The following is an 18815-nucleotide window of genomic DNA, read 5'->3' on the forward strand; positions in this document are numbered from 1 at the left end:
TTAATGGTGGCATGCCGTCATTCCACAGCCTGGTTGACTTAAACTTGGCTCAGTCAGCAGTAAAGACACACACACACAGTGTTTACAGTAGAAAAACTACATCTGCAATTGTGGCAAAGGAATAACAGGAATTATGTATCTTTTTTTTAATGCAACAATTAAAAAAGCATTGATGAAGCATGAGAATCAAGATGTCACTTTTACTGTTTCTGACACATAAATGGCTTGAGTGTAACAATATTTTGATTTTTACAGACAAAAGCCAACCATGTCTGAAGCGTAAGCAAATTTTTTTGTCATTCTCTAAATTTGCACGTTTAATATCAGAGCAACATTTCAACTATTAAACATGCTCCAAACTAATATTGTTTTTATTCTTTTTCCTCGTGTTTCCACCAAAAGTCCGGTAAGTTGAATGATAATGAGCGTAAATTATAAAGAGAGCATAATAATATAATTGTGTGTTGTTGTATTCCAAACTGATTTTTTTTTTTTCCTGTGATTTTATAGAAAAAATCAAAGATCTCTGCATCACGCAGACTGACTCTTAAGGTATGATCTTGTGCGTTTTCACGACAACTAAAATGACCATTACTGTTTGCAATCTGACTTTTGAAAATCCCCCCATTCCCGCTTCCCGTGCGATTCAGACCAAGCTGCTGAAAATGGCAGCGGCGCTGTGGGAAAAGGAGAAAGAGGAAAAGCAGCTGGAGAGAGACGCTGCCCTGAAGGAGAGAGTTCCTCCACTGCAGCTGTCTGGTTTGTCCCTTCAGGACCTTCAGGTCTGTGCAGGTCACTGCGTGAGATGCTCATCATTGAAGCAACATCGCTGGAATGCTCCACACATAAGCACCTCTATTGTAGATGCCGCACATACCGAGCATTCGTGGGCCGAGTTGTCGAACCTCCGAACTATTAAAAAACAATATATAATATCATGTTGCAAAGAGAGATGAACTTTCAACATATCTGAGTGTGACAGTCTACATTGATTCCTTACAGGCAAGCAAAACGTTCTGGAGTTCTCTTCAGTATGTTTAGTGAGGCTGAAGCGTTGCGTTCTCTCCCTCCAGACTCTGTGCAAAGACCTGCACCAGAAGATTGATGTGATAGACGACGATCGCTACGACATAGAAGCCAAGGTGGTCAAAAATGACAAGGAGGTGTGTATTCACACACACTTCTTCAACAGTATATGGGTTCAATTTTGGTTCAGTGCTCAACACTCCTGTCAGACAGTGACAGATTAATCACCACTTACTATTTTGTGATGCCTGCATGATGTATCTTTCCCCACGTTCTTACACTCTCGTCTCCGGCAGATAGAAAACCTTTCTCTGAAGATCTTCGAGCTGAAGGGTAAGATGAAGCGGCCTGCTCTCAAGAGGGTGAAGATCTCGGCCGACGCCATGCTGGGAGCTCTGCTGGGCGCAAAGGTCAAAGAGTCCGTGGACTTCAAGGCCAACCTCAAGACTGTGAAGAAAGAGGAGGAGAAGGTACGTTTGGAAACAATACAATGCCAAGTGGACGGCGTGTACTGTCTTGACCTGTGACCTTTGAAATAGACAAACTTTTGGCAAAACATTGGACTTCTGCTCATGTCAGTTTGGAGTTGCTGTGTTAAAATAAATACAGGATCACTTAGAGTTTTGTTTTGTTTTTTTCTTTCCATGAACAGAAAGAAGAAGTGACTGACTGGCGTAAGAACGTGGAGGCCATGTCTGGTATGGAGGGAAGGAAAAAGCTGTTTAATGCCGGACAATAAATGTATATTTTTGGTAAAAGGGAAAGCACAAATAAAGTTTTTCAGAGAATGACAGTAGAGATGGAAACACAGTATTAATAAGAACACTGTGTATAATGAGGTGTGCATATGTGTACAGACACCATGTATGTTATGTATGTTATGATTGCACCGTCTCGTGGTGTTATGGTGTTTTGTCGTTCATCACAGATACGACTGTGCACTTTGAGCCTGAAATGTCTCCAAAAAAAAAAGAATAAACTATTTTGACTGACAATTATGCCTCAATTGTTCTTTTTGCAAATTTACAATTGATCCGAGCTCTTCTCTGAAACGAATGACAAAAATATAACCGATTTGTACAAATTCAACACAAAAACAGAAGCTGATATCACAACATAATTTCTATCAAATCAAAGCAGATACAAATTGTACACTGAAAAAAAACAACAACTTTGGAGGACTTAAAACATTTTTTTATTTTTTGCACTAATCAAGGAAATTCAGCACGTGTGCAGATATTTATTAACAATACAATAATCAGAACTTTATTTCCACAGTTTAAAGAGTTTCTAGCAGGGCTCACACGCACACGCACACGCACACGCACACACACAGTTAAAAAAAATTCTTTCATGGATTTATGAACTACAGCAGGCAATTTGACAACCATGCTATTCTTAACAATGCCTTTCAATCAGATGTATACAAACATGCAAAAAAAACAACTTTACTTTATTGTTTCTGAGACTTTCAACAGACATCTTTTCACAAATCTGCCCTCCTAGTATGGCTTAGATTCAAATACTACCTTGCTATCAAGGAGGTAGATATTGAGATATCCTGAATTATCTCATGCTCACATCCACTTAATAAAAAAGCTATGAAGAAATTAGGAACAGTCGTTGCTTTTAATAGCACGTTGCAATATAATTTGGAGGCCTCTGAGACGTTCCTGCGGGCTAATGGCACATCACTGACGCCCCTGGATTAGAACCATATTCACTATTGGGTGGAGGATTACTGCTGTCTGACGGAGGTTGTCATGGTGGATGAACGGATCCGAGGACAAGCGATTGGCAGACAAATTGAGAATTCCAAAAATGATGACTACTGGGAGTTTTAGTTACTTCTTTTAGCTCAATATGTAGATTATAGAAACTAGAAAATTAAAAAATATAGTTGTTGTTTCCAAGAAGAGAAACATGTGATGGCTTATAACCATGCAAATCAAATACAGACATAAATAAAGTATAAATAACAAAAGCCAATGAAAAAACACAAGTCAAGCAGAACAGAAAAAAAACAAAAAACAACCAGAGGACTCCAATAAGTAAAAGAATGGGCATTATATCAGCTCAGTCTTCACTAGAGATGAGGAGGGGCTTCATAAAGAGGGACATAAGGGACGGAATTGCCAAATAATAATAAATACAGGTTGATCTGATCCCGGTTGTAGTTTTGTGGGACACAGAAGATCCATCTGACCCTGAAGCTTAATTTTATTTCACAGAGTTTATAGTTCACATGATTGTAGGATCTACTGGAGACGGTCAGTTTAGATTCTGACAGCTCTCTCCACAATCATGCAGTGTAAACTGGCTGAAACCACAACACTACCGCATCAAAACTATTGTTAAGAACTGGCTAAAAATAACTTTTTGACCCATGATGGACACTTGACTATTCTCGTTTAATTGTTTATGGCTCTGATACCTGCAAGGGCACGAGTCACAGCCTTTTGAGTGAACATTTGACTCCCCGCTACAACACTGACGCAGACTGAGCTCTGTGTTGGCTCAGTTTACAAAGGGCCGTGTCCCGACAAGCACCTGTCCTTTTCCCTCCGCTCCCCTAAATAACGCTGGACTGAGCTTTGCCTTTGTTCTTACCTCCAAGGTGGTCTTGTAATGTGTTTGGGCTCCAGTAACCTTTTATCTTTTTTCTGAACTCGACCAACCACAGACATAAAAACCTCCATGAAAACATCAGTCTCAGGTGGTGACGTGATCAGACGTCTACAGACGGACGTCTTGGGCATCTCCTTGTGCTGCGTGTCCTATAAATAAATGTACATGACTTGTGGATGCTGAGACGAAGCGCTGATTTCTCCCGACTCTCCGACTCCTTAACAAGTTGACGCAAGCATGAAGAGGCGGGACCTGGTCAAATGTGTGACACTGACCCAGCGTGAGGTCAGTCACCTCTGAGTGCTTACTGACACGTCCAACCTCACAGGTGGAGCAGAAACCTCGTAAGATGCCGAAATGCCTCGGCCCATAAATGAACTTTTATTGCCTCCTTTCCTCTTTGAATGTTGTTGCCGATGCTATTTGCAACGGTAAATGTCACTGCTGTTGGACAGGCAAGGACTCTATTTTAGTGAGCCATTCACATTTAGCACAGACACTATAAATCTGATTGATATTTCTCCCATCGTCTTTCAGAAAGTCCACGGTGCCTCACTCACACACTTTTCTTCAGCGCTGAGGAACGTTTGAAGGAGCTGCCAGTCCTCGACGAGGTACGCATTTGTAAGATATTTGGTATTTGTGAGAACGATGCTGCTGAATTCTGTGAATGCGCGTTGGTATGCTCGAACATCCGCTAAGACAGTGTCTGATTAGGAATACTGTTTTGTCCTTTGCTGTCTCACGGCGATATTGGCACTGTATTGTTAACGTTAACAACCGGCTGAAAGTTGCCGTGTTACATGCCTGTGGATTATCTGGTCAGTCACCTTTTTGTCACCTCTGCAGAAACTCTCATCAGTTACGTTAACACATGACACACGCTGGACTCAAACTCTCTATCATCTTTGCTATTCCTTCATTAGATATGTGCACTTTGGGTTTTGTTTTTCTTTGTTTTTGTTTTTTGTTAGAAAAACCCGCATTTAAATGTATAAAAGCATTTGTCTGCTAATACTTCTTCAATTCCCTGAACTTGAGATAAAAAAAAAAAACACTCATTCATCACTCTTTGATGTGCAGAGATGTGCTAGAAGAGCGAATGAACCTCCTCTGATTCACGCTGAGGACAGATGTAGGAGAGTGAATGACAAATAACATTGCACACCCAGCGTGTCTGTAAATGTTTGGGGTAGTTAAAATACTTTGTGCAGCATGCAGCTCGACTGGACCGCTCCTGAAGGAGCTGAGAGTTTATTTCATGCATATACATGGCACAGGAAGTGCACAGTGATTAACAGTTTTTTTTTAAATTTTCTGTTACTTTTCTAACTTCAGTGCAGGAATTAAGGACCATCATGGGAGATGCGTAAGTATTTTCATTTTTGGATTAACTCGACTGGTCCATTTAGAAATGGTACAAAATATATTGACTTCCGATGTATTTTCTCTCTTTTTGAACGTCTCAACAGACCTGTGAGTATTTTCCACAATCGTGTTTGTTAAGGTTATTAATATAGAAATGTACCACAGACTGTATTATCATGACTGGGAAATATATCAAGTGTCTTGTGTTTGAATTTCAGAAAAAATCAAAGATCTCCTCCTCTCGGAGGCTGGGGCTAAAAGTAAGTCCAATTTAATTTGGTTTATAATATTGTCATTGTGAGCAATTTGTGTCGATAACAACTGAAAAAAAAATCTGCTTTCAAATACATTTTGAAATTGAAGTGACAAGTGTTTCTTAGTTACAGCACAAAATAATTTGTCCGGCCTCCTGTCAGGGAATTAATGTATGTATGTTATGTGTGCAATGTTTACTTTATTTTCTATATGTCAGTGCTGACAGGTCACCAGTAAGCAAGGCACTGCAGCCTCACTGGATGAGTCAGGAAGGGTAGCTGGTGTCAAATTAAACATGCAGGTCACATGGTCCACTGCAATACTTTAAGAATGATTAGGAAATTAAATATTCTTTTAGATTTTTTTTCCTTGATTTAAAAAGAAAAACTATTATAATTGGAAAAAGTACAGTTAATAAAAAAAAAATCCTGATCGTGAGGTTTCTTGTTCAGATTCGACTGTTGGCCGTCGCTGCTCAGATGCTGCATGAGGAGGAGGAGCAGAAGATAAAGGAGAGAGAAGCTGCTCTGGTGGAAAGAGTTCCTCCTCTAGATCTGTCTGGATTATCTCTACAAGATATGATGGTATTTTCCTCTCATCGATTTTTTTCTCTCTCTGGCAGCTTCTTTAAAAATGTTCCCATATCATGAGATTTGTCTTCTTTTTTTTTATCCTCAGGAACTATGCAAAGACTTGCACCACAAGATTGATGTTGTGGATGAGGAACGGTATGATATTGGCCTGAAGGTTTCCAAAAATGATCAAGAGGTGAGCAGCTCAAGAATGGAAAAAAAAAAAAATGTTTAAGCAATGCCTCTGCTTCAGGGTGAACATATGGATGAAGGAATGCTGCCCCCGAGTGGCAACGCAGTTAAAACACATGCATAAAGACACAAAATGATCCAGTGGATGATGCTGATGTTATTATTTTAATCAAGTGTAGTATTCACAGTACTGTATATTTTGTCTCCCCTCTGCAACTCACCGAATATAGCTGACACTTTTTGTTCACAGTTTTTTTTCACTGACAACAGCAAAAAGCAACGTCCAGACTGGTGCAACTCGTCCAACACCGTTCCAATGTTTTCTATTTATATTTCATACATTACTATAAAAAATATTGGCGACAGCCAGAGGCTGCAAGAAACAAAGTGTATTTATTTATTATTTACTTTACTTTACTTTTCTTTCCACATTTCAACACAAAATATACAAGCCTAGTTTTACAATGGCAGCACTAATAATAGACATGTGTACACGTGCATGTGCATTACAGCCTCGACCACTAAAAGAAGGTCTACCTTTGAAACAGCGTAACATATCAACAGAGGTAAAAATGTATTTGGACTTTTGTAATGGAGAAACTTTACTGATACATTTAATTGGTGCTTTTTGTTCTTTACACAGGTATTGGTGCTCCTGTATTAGTTGCCTCTCACTTGCACCTAATCACATGTCACAGTTTCAGTTTAATTGTTGTGTAACACAAGTTGTATGACGTCACTACACAAGTGAGAGCCCGTCATCTCTAACCCAACGAGGATACAACACAACAACAAACTGCAGCCTGAGATGTCCTGATTATATATTGCATTTGGATAGATAATTAATTATTATAATATATTGTCAAACATGAGGACCTTTAAGTATATTGGTATATAACTCCTTGCTATTTGAAGGCTATTTGAAGACCAGAAAGTGTTACACATAAGAGATAAATTTAAAAATAGAAGAAAAAAACAGTAACTTTAACGTGTTCATACATGTGTACTTGCCTTTCAAAGACAACGGAAACAGTGATCCTTTCTCATCTAATGGCCAGATTGACAACATGAACCTGAAGATCATTGAGATTCAGAGCAAGTTCAAGAAGCCGAACCTGAAGAGGGTGAAGATCTCGGCTGAGGCCATGCTGAACGTCCTGCTGGGCTCCAAACACAAGGAGTCCGTCGACTTCAAGGCGAACCTCAAAACAGTGAAGAAGGAGGAAGAGAAGGTGAGCTTGGTTTCATTTCAAGATCTCCTGAAACTACAGTCGGTTGATATTCCTGATGGGCGATGTGACTTTCTCCAACAGAAAGAGGAGGTCACCGACTGGCGTAAAAATGTGGAGGCCATGTCTGGCATGGAGGGCAGGAAGAAGCTGTTTGACGCCTCTGGAAATTAAAGAAACTTTGATCTTCACGTGAAATATATATTTGTCAATACAGTATCATCAATAACGCATAAATACAAGGGACGGCAATCATGTTTAAAAGTCGATTCCTCTTGAACAAGAAGCAGCTCATTAACCTGTTAAAGATGCAAATGATTCACAAACAACAGTTTCTACAGGATGAGCTGAGGGATAAGGGATTGACTTTAAGAACTGTGTGTGTATTCTAAAACGTGGTAAATGTTGTGAGCAGTTGATCAGCCACCGGAGGTCAGCAGAGTTCTTTCTCATGCAGGGAGGCCTCAGTGTGTGTGTTGATGGTGGAGAATTACTGTTTATCCCTCACTGATTAACAACTACTACTTTGTCATCTGGTCAACTCCCCTATGTTTTTATTCAGCATATCTATGACACTTAAAATGAAATACACTATTTAGTGTAAGTAGAAATAAAAGAATATTCCTGAGAAAAGCCTACGGTTGCCATTTTTGCTGAAGTTAATATTCCCTAAACTAGTTGATGAACTCTACAAAGATGCTGCAGTGTTTGTTTATTTTTGAACAGTCAGTTTTGACTGTACAAAGCAGTGAAGTCAACACATGTGACCTGAAGCTCCTTCAAAACTTCACCTTCACCTCCTTCACAAGGAGAAGGAGGCGCCAAGGAAACACCACAGGTGGACGGTCCAGTAGGAACGTTCAAGCCGCATGCATGTGGGTTATAGGAGACGCCGCGCAAGAATGGCGAGGACAGAGGGGCTATTTTAGTGAGCCACTCACATGAGCACCGGAATCTATATATCCACCCTCTTTCTGCTCTTTGCGGCTCAGAAAAAGACGACTGTGAGTAATTGTCACCTACTGTATAAGGTAAGAACTTCTTTTTTTTAACCACAGCGAATCAAGAACTGATGACAGATTTTTGCTGAAATATTCAGGATGGGTGTTTCTTTGTTAGTTTACATCCATTAGTATTTAAAATCGACACACTGATTTTTTTTTTCCTGTAAAACATTTTGTGTGTGTGTAAAATACAGTTTTCATTTCATAAAAAAAAAAGTCAATTTTCCAGTGAGAATTAAGCATGTCACTTCTCTACAGTAAAAATAAAAGGCTATTTTAAGGTGTGAAATATAAAGGTGTTTAGTTAAAGTTGTTAATGTGCTGCACAAGAGTGTGTATTTGATTTATTTGTGTTACAAATGTTGACGACTTTGGTCTATATGAATTTTATTTGGACTAATAATGTCTTACATTTATATAGTAGTGACTTTCAAAAGGTTTGACCTTTGCACAATGTCAAACATTTTTTATGTCCTTTGCTCAGTAATCTATAAAGCAGTGAAAGTAAAAAAAAAAAAAAAAAAAAAAAAAACCTAAATCAGGGGCGAAGAAACAATCAATGAGTAAAGGAAGTAAAATAAAATAATATATTAATTATATTATTATCTTCTTTAATTCTGTCTATAGATTTGATAAGCAGCAGGGATACAGAACTGCAGCCATGTCTGAAGCGTAAGTATCCACAAACATTCATTATAATTCAGACTCAGTATGTCCCATTCCACTCCTGTAACTCTTTCTCTGTCTTACATCTGTTTTCTCATAGGCCTTCGGTAAGTTACCTTGGACTCATCCCTTTTTATAATGTTTTTACTGACAAACATAACAATTTAACAGCAAGTTTTTCAAAACAATATAATCAAGTAACATTTTTTTTTTTAATATCTAAAATGTAGAAGCTACAAAATGATCTGGTCAATCTACTGACATCGCTGAAAAAATAACAATACGGGAAAAAGCAACAACAGCAGCATCTGTTTCTGTTTCTGTTTCTATTAAACATCATCTAACGCAGTGTGTTTATTTGTGTTTACGCTGTCTTTTATTCAACGCTAACCAGTGTTTTTAACATGTTGCTGACACTGGACAATGTGCTGCACACTGCAAATGTTTTAAATGACATCTCTGTTGTCTATTTCTTTCTAGAAACCAAAGCCCAAAATCTCTGCATCTCGCAGACTGTTCTTGAAGGTAGTCTATATGAAATATGTTCATTTATGAATGCAGCAAAAAACAAACAAACAAACAAACAAACTTGCACAGTAATGGAGTGTCTTGGAGTGACATAAATCAAACACTGACAGCTTGACTGAGAGATAATTCTGTATGTGTTGCCAGACCAAACTGCTAAAGAAGGCCATGGTCATGCTGGAGAACACAAAGCAAACGAAAAAAGACGAACGAGAGAGAACCCTCGCTGAGAAGGTGCCTTCCCTTCAACTGTCCAGTCTTTCTGTGCAGGATCTACAGGTACACGTCCCTCTAAAGAATTTCAATTGAGTGTCTGGTCATGCTACTGAAGGAAAGTCACCAAAAGTCTTATACAGTTGTTTTTTGTTTACATTGCAGAATGTTGCAATGTATTGTAACATGCTACAACGTGCTACTAGCTCTCAGTTTAAAATTTGCTGATGACCGCAGGTTTAGACTGATTTATCACATTAATCATTAAAGAAATCCTGGACCTTTTATCTCAATAACCGGCCGTCAATCTGAAAGCACTGTGGCACCAGAGAGAAGCTGACACAATAAAGGTTTCTGTTCACAGAGTCTTTGCAAAGAGCTGCACCAGAAAATTGATGTGGCTGATGAAGAGCGATATGACATCGCTTCTAAAGTGTCAAAGAACGACACGGAGGTAAGTCGTTGTTCGAGTTATAACAAGGACAGATTGATGCGCATATATCCCACAATGCAATGTGCAAATGCAAAGTTCATATTTGGATTTGTTGTACGCTCTGGGAAAAGATAGGAGACCTGAGCCAAAAGGTCATTGAGCTGAAGGGCAAGATGAAGAGACCAAACCTGAAGAGGGTGCGCGTGTCAGCCGACGCCATGCTGGGAGCTCTGCTGGGCTCAAAGGTCAAAGAGTCCGTGGACTTCAAGGCCAACCTCAAGACTGTGAAGAAAGAGGAGGAGAAGGTACGTGTGGTCACTTCTTTTCATTCTTCTTTCCTCTGCAGTCTCAGTTAAGCATAAACACTTAAATGTTCATGTAAAAACTAGATAACTATTCTCAAGTACCAGCGTTGGAGAATTGGAGTGAACTCACTCAGGTATTTTCTTCTTTCATCCCGCAGAAAGAAGAAGTGACTGACTGGCGTAAGAACGTGGACGCCATGTCTGGTATGGAGGGAAGGAAGAAACTGTTTAATGCCGGCCAGTAGATTTAAAGTGAATGTGGATGATCTGAAACACGTCATTATGACAGAATAAATGACGACCGTTTTAAGTGTTTGTGTCGCTGGTACTAGTGAACATGCAGTTTTGACTTTAGGTGCAATGAACACATATTGTTTTCTGCATAATACATCATGAAAGCACATCCATGCTCTGCTTTCGTCGTCAGTACAATCTTATATATGCAAGAATGTGACAGCATTTCACATTGCATTGGTCATTTTGGAAATGTAATCTTGCTTTTTGACTTCATGTATAAAACAAAATCCATAATATTTACAGGAAATGCAGAAGGATTTATGATTTAGTCTTTTAATCATATTTGTCCTTTTTTGCATTTTGCCAATATGCTCCTTTGTTACATAAAAGAATGAATACACATTCCAGGGGCAGCTAATGTTCTCGTCAGCCATTCATGGAGTCACATCCAGGCGAGTGTCCTTGAAAACCACTGTGGTATCAACTTCACATATTGTGAGCACAATGGTGTTATTATTTATGAAACAAGCAATAAAAGGGATTTGACACTGTTATATGCTCTTTGCTCACCTTACACTATAGCAGTACAGTGAAGATGTGGTGAGATGCGTTGCTTCAGCGTGTTACACTGCATCAAGCAGCAATTCAAATGAACATGTCACAGTGAGAGTACAATTAAACCCAATTAAACTCATGTGTCGAGGTTGACTGGTGAGTCGACCAGTGTCTGCTACTTTCAACACCACATTGTCCAAATCAATGTTAATGGTGAAGGCAGGCTCCATCTTGAGAAGGTCATCGGAGGGACACACAATCACACTCACATTCACACGGCAGGGAAATTTTAATGTCACAGATTTACCTTAAAAGGCATGTTTTTGTTTTTTTTAAATATTGGAGGATAAAGCGATGCAAACACCAGAAGAACAGGCAAATTCTGCAAAGAAAGGACACCAGATCTGAACCTGGGACATCCTCCTCCAAGAGAACGAGTGCTCAATGAAAGCAAACATCTCACACAAGAGATAGTTTATTGATAAATTCTCCAGAGGTTGTCCATAAATCACACAAGCAAAGTCTTTCTCGCTTCTTACTGAATCTGTGTTGGCCCATCGGGTTTTGCCACATCTCTCTTTTTCAATGGTCATTTATTTTTCTCCTGATGGCACGATTGTGAAATATACCAATATGTTGAGTTAATATGATGCTGAAGCAGGACGTTGTGGAAAAACATGGCAGCAATAGCGTTCCAGGTCTGGGGTTAAAAAAAACAACAAAAAAACGTTCAAATCAGAAATCCTGACACAAGATTTATATCATCATACTGTTTGTATTATAGTAGAAACTGCTAAAGAAAATGTACAAATCTGTCATTTGGAGTTAAAGTTAAGTCAATATTTTCTTCAGTGACATTAAATATGAAACAGTCAGGCTCCACCATGAGGACCATGACGTCTGCAAGGCCTCATTTTATCAACCAAACGAGGTGCCGTCATGAGCTTTGCTCGGCCTCTTGTATGAGCCGTGCAGCTGAGAATGGCGGATGTTAAAAGTGCAACGATGATTAAAGGCCAACATCTGACAAACAACATGCAACTTCAATGCATGCTCACCAATATTTGACTTCAGGTGAACTACAAGACTCAGGGAGACTATTACAATCAATGCAACAGTTTTTTGTTTAGTTTTTTTTTTTTACCAAGGAACTAATTGCCTTCTATCATTAGCACTTTGTAAAATAACTCCACCTGTCTCCAAAGTGGGTACGAGTAGCAATAACCTAATCAAACACACATTTTCAGTAGTTAAAGTATGAATAAAATGGGAAGAAAGCTGTGTTTTGTATGCGATTGATTCATTGTAACAATGCAACTTGACAATAAATTGGATACCATTGGAAAACCTTTTAATTTTCCCTTCTAAATGCAACCACATTTGTGGGATGTGTCTGTGGAAAATACGCCAAATCCTCTCTGCCAATGCCAAACAGCTTTTCTTTGCTGTTAACTCCCATTTGGTGAATTGAATGATTCTAAAACAACACATACTGGCAATTTACCATTTCATTTATTAACAAACAGGAGCTCCAGGAGTGTGTGAATGAACCATGCAGAGCTACAACAGTCTGGCATTTCCTCCTCATGGGATTCATCAGCAGGATAGATACCATTCTTCAACCAGCATTTTCCAGAAGTTCAAAGAAAAGCTGTTTCACACATGTACGAGAAATAGGCAAATATTTCAAGGGCACGATCCACATAAAAATGTGGAACCATTCATGACGGATATAAACAAGGTCTTCAATGTTATAAGATGTAATACGGGGAAGCATTGTTAGCGCAAAGAAATAACCTACCAAACACAAACTTTCTTACTTTTTGTGAAGCAATGCAGTGATTATACCTGTAACTATTCTAACAGTGTAATGAAATACTAATTTTCAGTAACTTGTAACACTGGCAGCCGCTGTAGTAAGGTATTGTTTACGGGGAAAGAGGGCTTCAGAATTTGCTTTTGCCTTGAGCAGGGGTCTGCAAATTTCAGCTCTGGAACTCTTTCAAACTCACTGAAGCTTTGACAAAAAAAATACATGTAAGCCGTTTGTTTACAGTTTGGGGTGAAAAAGCGAGACATTTAAATAATTGTTCAATAGTTAACCAAAATATGTCACATACCACATTGCCTACATGCTGCCTTTTACTTCAGGTGACAAATAAGGCTATGATTATACTCCCAATACTTAAATAAATTGAGGAGGAAAAAAGCAAATGGATTTAACTTATAAAGCACTTTTTCACTCACCCATTCACACATATGGAGGCACCTGCCATGGAAGGTGCTCAATCCATCCATTGGGAGCAATTTGGGTTTCATTGTCTTGTTCAAGGACACTTCAACATGTGGGGATTTAAACCTGCAACCCTCTGATGGAGAGCGACAACCAAGCCACATCAGCCCCACCAATAAAACAACTAAACACAGTGACAGAAATAAAACACCTACAGTGTACATTATTATTATTATTAAAAATAATAATAATTATTATTAAACAGCTAAAATTGATGAAATTGCTAAAAGCTATAAATGTTTTAAAAAAACAAAACAAAAAGCTAAACCCAGCCCAGACAGCTATAAGTGGAACAAAGATCTAATTAAACATTATAATGGCAAAAACAAGTAACACAGTTAAATCAGTTTAAAGCCACAAAAATGGCAATACAACTAAATAGTTAAACCTGCTATAAAAGTAAAGTCAAGAGAGTAGGCCTGTAGGCCCGGTAGACATGTTAATACATGTCTACCATTCTGAATTGTAGTTCTGACGTTTCATAAATGCAACCTAAGCTGTGAGATTTTGGATAAATCCTATTGCCAGACTTGAACTTTGACCTGTGATATCCTAGTTTTAAAGATTCAGCATGTTGTGTGGCTCCAGAAAAAAAAATGGTGGCAAAAACAACTATTTCTCTCATGCAGACCTGATTTAGGTATTCCATTTTGGTCTGTGCACTCTTTCAACACTTCAATAAATTATAAACGTTGAACCAAGCTTTTTTTAATCATTCATAAGGTTTAGTTATTTACATCTTAAGCTGAACTGACATTTCTTTCTATTTATCCACAAAACAGTAACTCTCACATAAACTCTATCCTCACTCGTCATGTAAATAAAGGTTGTCTGTGGCACTGGCAGTTCTACTTTCTCCAACAAACAAACATAAAATTAAAGATTTACTAAAACGACAGTGAGTGACGATACCGCGCTTCCACATGTAAAGCGGCCTTCCTCCTCCTCCTCCTCCTCTTCCTCCTCTGACCAGCGGACATGCCCCAACGTTAGTGTTACTCCTAATATGGGCATAACATCACAGAGGTTACCGCCCACATTTGATATGAAGTTTTCCGATTGGACGAGCCGCCTGTCAATCATCCACGTGACGGGGGAAGCTGCTATGCTCGGTCTGAGCGGTCCTGTCAACATAAACTAGTGCACCAGCTTCATTGAGGCCGGATTTTGCACCTACGCGGGGTAAGACGACATTTTAACGTCATCCTGTTTATTTTGGGATGAGTCGCCACATGCTGCAAATTATGTTTTGTTTTGTTTTGTCACAAATCGCTCGTGTCTTCGTGTCTGTCTGCATCACCATCCAGTGACATTTCTCCATCACATTAGCTTAAAAAGCGTTCCAGCAGCCTCCTACAACATCCCATGAAACATGTCCATGTCCTGCATGTCTGCCGTTTCATGTAGAGCCTCTTAATAGTGAAGCGAACCGCCTTCGGTCAGGCACTTTTTTTTTTTTTTTTTTTTTTTTTTTTAATGACAACCTTTAACCTTTAGCTGGCTCTGCCTTCCAGAAGTCCTGATCCTCAAGTCACACCAGAGCTGACACCGAGCCAGGAGACACGCACTGTAAGCTCAAGTCTGTTCACGTCTAATGTCGACATGATCACTTCTGCTGCCACTAACTGCATCTATGTGCTTTGTCTTCTGAATGTGCACAGGTTTCTGCTGATGTCCAAGTATAAACTGTTTCTGCTGAGGCATGGAGAGGGAGCCTGGAACAAGGAGAACCGCTTCTGCAGCTGGGTGGACCAGAAACTGAGCGAGGCTGGGGTGAATGAGGCGCAGGAGTGTGGCCGCCTCCTGAAGGAGCAGGGCCACGAGTTCGACTTGGTGTTCACCTCCATCCTCAGCCGATCCATCCAGACGGCGTGGCTGGTGCTCGAGGCTATGGGCCTGGAGTGGGTCCCCGTGGTCAAGTCCTGGAGGCTTAATGAGCGTCACTATGGAGCCCTGATCGGACTGAACCGGGCGGAGATGGCTCTGCAGCACGGGGAGGAGAAGGTGAAGTTGTGGAGAAGGAGCTACGACGTCACGCCTCCAACCATCGCCGAAGACCACCCTTACTTCGCGGAGATTTACAACGACCGCCGATACTCCACTTGTGACGTGCCGATAGAGAGCCTCCCTCGAGCTGAAAGCCTGAAGGAGGTGTTGGACAGGTTGCTGCCATACTGGGACAGTACTGTGGTCCCAGAGATAAGGAAAGGCAGGACTGTGCTCATTTCTGCTCATGGAAACAGCTGCAGGGCCCTACTGAAATACCTGGAAGGTATGTTGCTGGACACACTGGAGCCCTCATGAACAACATAGTCTGAGCTTTTGTCTCCAGTGTGAATACATTTGGTTGTAATCAGCAGTTGTACCTAAGCTGTACAGGCGAGTCGTTCTGCTTATTGCAGTCACTGAATTAGGAAGGACATGTTTCAGTTCCAGAAATGGAAGGTTGAACTTGTTTAAAAAGGCCAGTGAGTTTATGTTACATTTGGCTGCAGCCATGAAACCCATGCTGACCTTTCATCGTACTCGTAACACTGAGAGCGTCCATGGGAAACCGCCCGCTCAGTAACCATGCACACAGTGTAGAAAAGAAGTCGTATCACAGTTTGTAGACTCTGCGACAATGAAAGAATCCCTCAATACGATGGCACTTTGCTGTATTGCACCGGCACTGAATGAAAGACTGCAGTTTGTCTGATCGATGTGGTTGTAAATAGATTCAAATGAATGATTGTTATTATTCACTCTTTTTTTCCACAGGCATATCAGATCAGGAAATTGCCGCCGTGACGTTACCTACAGGCGTGCCTGTGCTGCTCGAGCTCGACGAAAACCTCCGGCCAGTGAAACCTCGACAGCTGCTGGGAGACCAGGCCAAGATTCAGGCAGCCATTAAAAAAGTGGAGGATCAGGGAAAAGCCACACCTTCAACTTGAATAGAGAGAAATTACTTTAAGAGCGAACGTGTGGGGGTGTGATCAAAAAGTTTCGGGCTAAAAAAATCAAAGATTTACATTTTGAATGCAACACCCGAGCTGAACCAATGCGGTTGTTAGATAATTGTGATAATGGATTACCGTGGTGCATGTCGGCCTGATGGGCGACTCTGTGCTTACAGACTTACGTGTGGACAGATTCACAATATGCAGTGGTTTATATGGCACAGCGAAAGATGAGCTTCCTCTGCGTCCCACTCTTTACCTGCCTCGTTTTGCTGGAATTGATTGGCCTCGATTGAGCTCATAAAATCCCGACTCGTCGTTTATTACTCACATGAATGACCAGTCAGTTCTCAAAGAGCATGAAGGCCCACAGACCCAATGCTCCAGACTCAATGCATTAAGACCCAAATGTTCCGCACATGTTTTGGAAGAAGTCGTAAAATGATTCCCGATGACGGCACACCACTCTGTGTCAGTTCCTACCAGGGGCAGCCAACAAACTTATTGATCGCACCTTGCAGCTCTGTTCTTGTTCTGCGTGCCCTTTTTCTTAAACGAGCAGGGCGCAAGCCCAGTATTCTGCAAGCCTGAATAACTTCTAAATCATTAGACCGTAACAACATGCTGTCGCCGGTGAGGATTAAACGACGTGTGTACGCCTCACAGTGAATTCTCTGTATGTTTGATAAAGAGCCGACCAGGGCACAGGATGTGCGCATTTCAGATCCGCCTGGTCCTGCCGCTGACGCTGGAGAAAAGGGTACTTACTGTATGTGTTTGAGCACTGTGCTGAGTTTTGTTTTGTGTAAGCTCTGAGGAAGTGTCTGGTGTTTTACCTCTGCCTGTATGGTCACTTAGTGGCTAATTACTTGTCGACTCACTGATTTATTTATTTATGTTTTTCAAAATGTCCTTTTTTTTTTTAAACCTCTAAGATGGTTTTCTGGTATATCAAGCTTTAGAAATAGTCCCATGACAGATGTGCCTTCAGTACCTCATATCTCCCGTATTTCAGAACAAACGTCGTCCGATAACAAGAGTTACTCAGTGAAACTGACCGCCGGACTCTCCATTCCCAAAAATGGTTAATTGTGAGACATAGAAACGCTGTGAATATTCAAAGCCACTGGGTCATGGGTATGTTAGCCCTGCTCTTAAGGAGCATACTGAGTAAAACAGCTGCATCTGTTTCTCAGTGTGGTTATACGGCACATGAACAGTGACACAGAATAGGTCAAGTGAGTGGAAAACGCTGCAGCTTGCAGCTATGGGCATGTTACTATGGTAACTGCTTCATGCTTTGCACTTTTTTCCCTTTCTCTTTTTTTTTTTCCCCCAAACATCCCCTTTGTTAAATAAATTACAAGCACTATTTTGGATTTCATATTTTAATAGTATGCAAGCCCTGTTTGTTGTTGCTTTACAAGATGTCAATGATGCGGGATGGAAGTGTTACAAAAATGTCTGATTTTAACTATTTAACTTGTCTTTAACTGTTTGTTGCAGATGTCTTTGTCTCTTGTGGGTAGATGTGAATTACTGTGCGTTGCATCTCCTGTCTGTTGTGTTCCTGCAACACTGTGATCTACACTGGTTCATTAGGTCGGTCAGGGGAAGGAGTGTGTCTATGACATACATTTAGACTTTTCTGTGAATTTTACCAGGCGTTCTTGACATTTCATTTTTAAGAGTGTGCATTGAGAAATAAAAGGATTCTGAATTTTGTTTTGTTTGTATTTGTGAGAATGTTTTCAGAGTCGTAATGCTCCTCACGTTGATACAGTGATAAACGGTCAATTCCATAATGAAGCAGCACAAAACAAATCAGGAAACCGTGTTGTTTGTTTGCGAGGTAAGAGACATTCCTGCAGTGTGGATTCCCGGTCGCCTTGAGCTCACTGGAAACAATAAACAACTCGAGTTTGGCGACCACAGATGCATGCAGAGGAGTGCCTTCTCGTTTCTCAACCATTTCTGTAATTTGGGCCAAACCAGCGGGGTTCAGCCAGGGAGAAGCCCTCTAATTGGATTGAAATGCTTTGAAATGGACAACAGAGGGAAAAAACATGATCATTATCATTCTGATCTGTGGGCATCAAGTGATCCCACATTTCAAGGACGATACAGTGTTTACATGTGGGCTTTGTCATTGAAGTTCACCATTTCAGCGTTAATTCACTGTGTTATAAAGGAGTGTGAGACTAACTGATCCAACATGACCAAGGTTTCCTTTTTGGAAATAACATGCATATATATGCAGTACCTCTAAAGTTAAACTGAACGATCACGCACACATGGGTTCTGTGTGAACATCCCTCGTTCACAGGCTGAGCAGGCGGGGCCGTGACACACTGCGGGTTGCTCTTATAAGC

General features: G+C 40.4%; 4 protein-coding genes across 5 annotated transcripts; all 4 read left to right on the plus strand.

The window, feature by feature from the left end:
• Positions 1-515: 515 nt before the first annotated feature.
• Positions 516-1882, plus strand: tnni4b.2 (troponin I4b, tandem duplicate 2). The gene is made up of 5 exons (XM_080504938.1): positions 516-552; positions 651-782; positions 1074-1163; positions 1323-1496; positions 1679-1882. The coding sequence occupies exons 2-5, from the start codon at positions 666-668 to the stop codon at positions 1763-1765; spliced, it is 468 nt and encodes a 155-aa protein (XP_080361064.1). The 5' UTR covers positions 516-552; positions 651-665; the 3' UTR covers positions 1766-1882.
• Positions 1883-3906: 2024 nt separating this feature from the next.
• LOC308136572 (troponin I, slow skeletal muscle-like) lies at positions 3907-7856 on the plus strand. Of its 2 annotated transcripts, none has more exons than XM_080504940.1 (8): positions 3907-3939; positions 4192-4268; positions 4993-5027; positions 5241-5282; positions 5730-5861; positions 5956-6045; positions 7100-7273; positions 7355-7856. In XM_080504940.1, exons 5-8 carry the CDS (start codon positions 5757-5759, stop codon positions 7442-7444), a joined length of 459 nt encoding a protein of 152 aa, XP_080361066.1. In that variant the 5' UTR covers positions 3907-3939; positions 4192-4268; positions 4993-5027; positions 5241-5282; positions 5730-5756; the 3' UTR covers positions 7445-7856. The 2 variants fall into 2 exon arrangements, with proteins under 2 accessions (XP_080361066.1, XP_080361067.1); XM_080504941.1 differs by lacking the exon at positions 3907-3939 and adding an exon at positions 4018-4085.
• Positions 7857-8242: 386 nt separating this feature from the next.
• Positions 8243-11207, plus strand: LOC308136571 (troponin I, slow skeletal muscle-like). Its single transcript, XM_080504939.1, has 7 exons — positions 8243-8301; positions 8902-8946; positions 9421-9465; positions 9613-9744; positions 10043-10132; positions 10243-10416; positions 10575-11207. Exons 4-7 carry the CDS (start codon positions 9634-9636, stop codon positions 10659-10661), a joined length of 462 nt encoding a protein of 153 aa, XP_080361065.1. The 5' UTR covers positions 8243-8301; positions 8902-8946; positions 9421-9465; positions 9613-9633; the 3' UTR covers positions 10662-11207.
• Positions 11208-14582: 3375 nt separating this feature from the next.
• bpgm (2,3-bisphosphoglycerate mutase) lies at positions 14583-18168 on the plus strand. The gene is made up of 4 exons (XM_080505363.1): positions 14583-14683; positions 15016-15070; positions 15163-15773; positions 16262-18168. Exons 3-4 carry the CDS (start codon positions 15173-15175, stop codon positions 16435-16437), a joined length of 777 nt encoding a protein of 258 aa, XP_080361489.1. The 5' UTR covers positions 14583-14683; positions 15016-15070; positions 15163-15172; the 3' UTR covers positions 16438-18168.
• The last annotated feature ends 647 nt before the right edge of the window (positions 18169-18815 follow it).

The sequence above is a fragment of the Blennius ocellaris genome, assembly GCF_963422515.1.
Source record: "Blennius ocellaris genome assembly, chromosome: 11".
In the NCBI taxonomy this organism is placed as follows: domain Eukaryota; kingdom Metazoa; phylum Chordata; class Actinopteri; order Blenniiformes; family Blenniidae; genus Blennius; species Blennius ocellaris.

Bases quoted from the DNA above. Each gene is read 5' to 3' on its own strand.
- tnni4b.2 (XM_080504938.1), top strand. From the start codon at position 666: ATGGCAGCGGCGCTGTGGGAAAAGGAGAAAGAGGAAAAGCAGCTGGAG. The intron at 1,164-1,322 runs GTGTGTATTCAC...CGTCTCCGGCAG, and splicing joins TGGTCAAAAATGACAAGGAG to ATAGAAAACCTTTCTCTGAA. The intron at 1,497-1,678 runs GTACGTTTGGAA...TTCCATGAACAG, and splicing joins TGAAGAAAGAGGAGGAGAAG to AAAGAAGAAGTGACTGACTG.
- LOC308136572 (XM_080504940.1), top strand. From the start codon at position 5,757: ATGCTGCATGAGGAGGAGGAGCAGAAGATAAAGGAGAGAGAAGCTGCT. The intron at 6,046-7,099 runs GTGAGCAGCTCA...TCTAATGGCCAG, and splicing joins TTTCCAAAAATGATCAAGAG to ATTGACAACATGAACCTGAA. The intron at 7,274-7,354 runs GTGAGCTTGGTT...TTTCTCCAACAG, and splicing joins TGAAGAAGGAGGAAGAGAAG to AAAGAGGAGGTCACCGACTG.
- LOC308136571 (XM_080504939.1), top strand. From the start codon at position 9,634: ATGGTCATGCTGGAGAACACAAAGCAAACGAAAAAAGACGAACGAGAG. The intron at 9,745-10,042 runs GTACACGTCCCT...TTCTGTTCACAG, and splicing joins TTTCTGTGCAGGATCTACAG to AGTCTTTGCAAAGAGCTGCA. The intron at 10,417-10,574 runs GTACGTGTGGTC...TTCATCCCGCAG, and splicing joins TGAAGAAAGAGGAGGAGAAG to AAAGAAGAAGTGACTGACTG.
- bpgm (XM_080505363.1), top strand. From the start codon at position 15,173: ATGTCCAAGTATAAACTGTTTCTGCTGAGGCATGGAGAGGGAGCCTGG. The intron at 15,774-16,261 runs GTATGTTGCTGG...TTTTTTCCACAG, and splicing joins CCTACTGAAATACCTGGAAG to GCATATCAGATCAGGAAATT.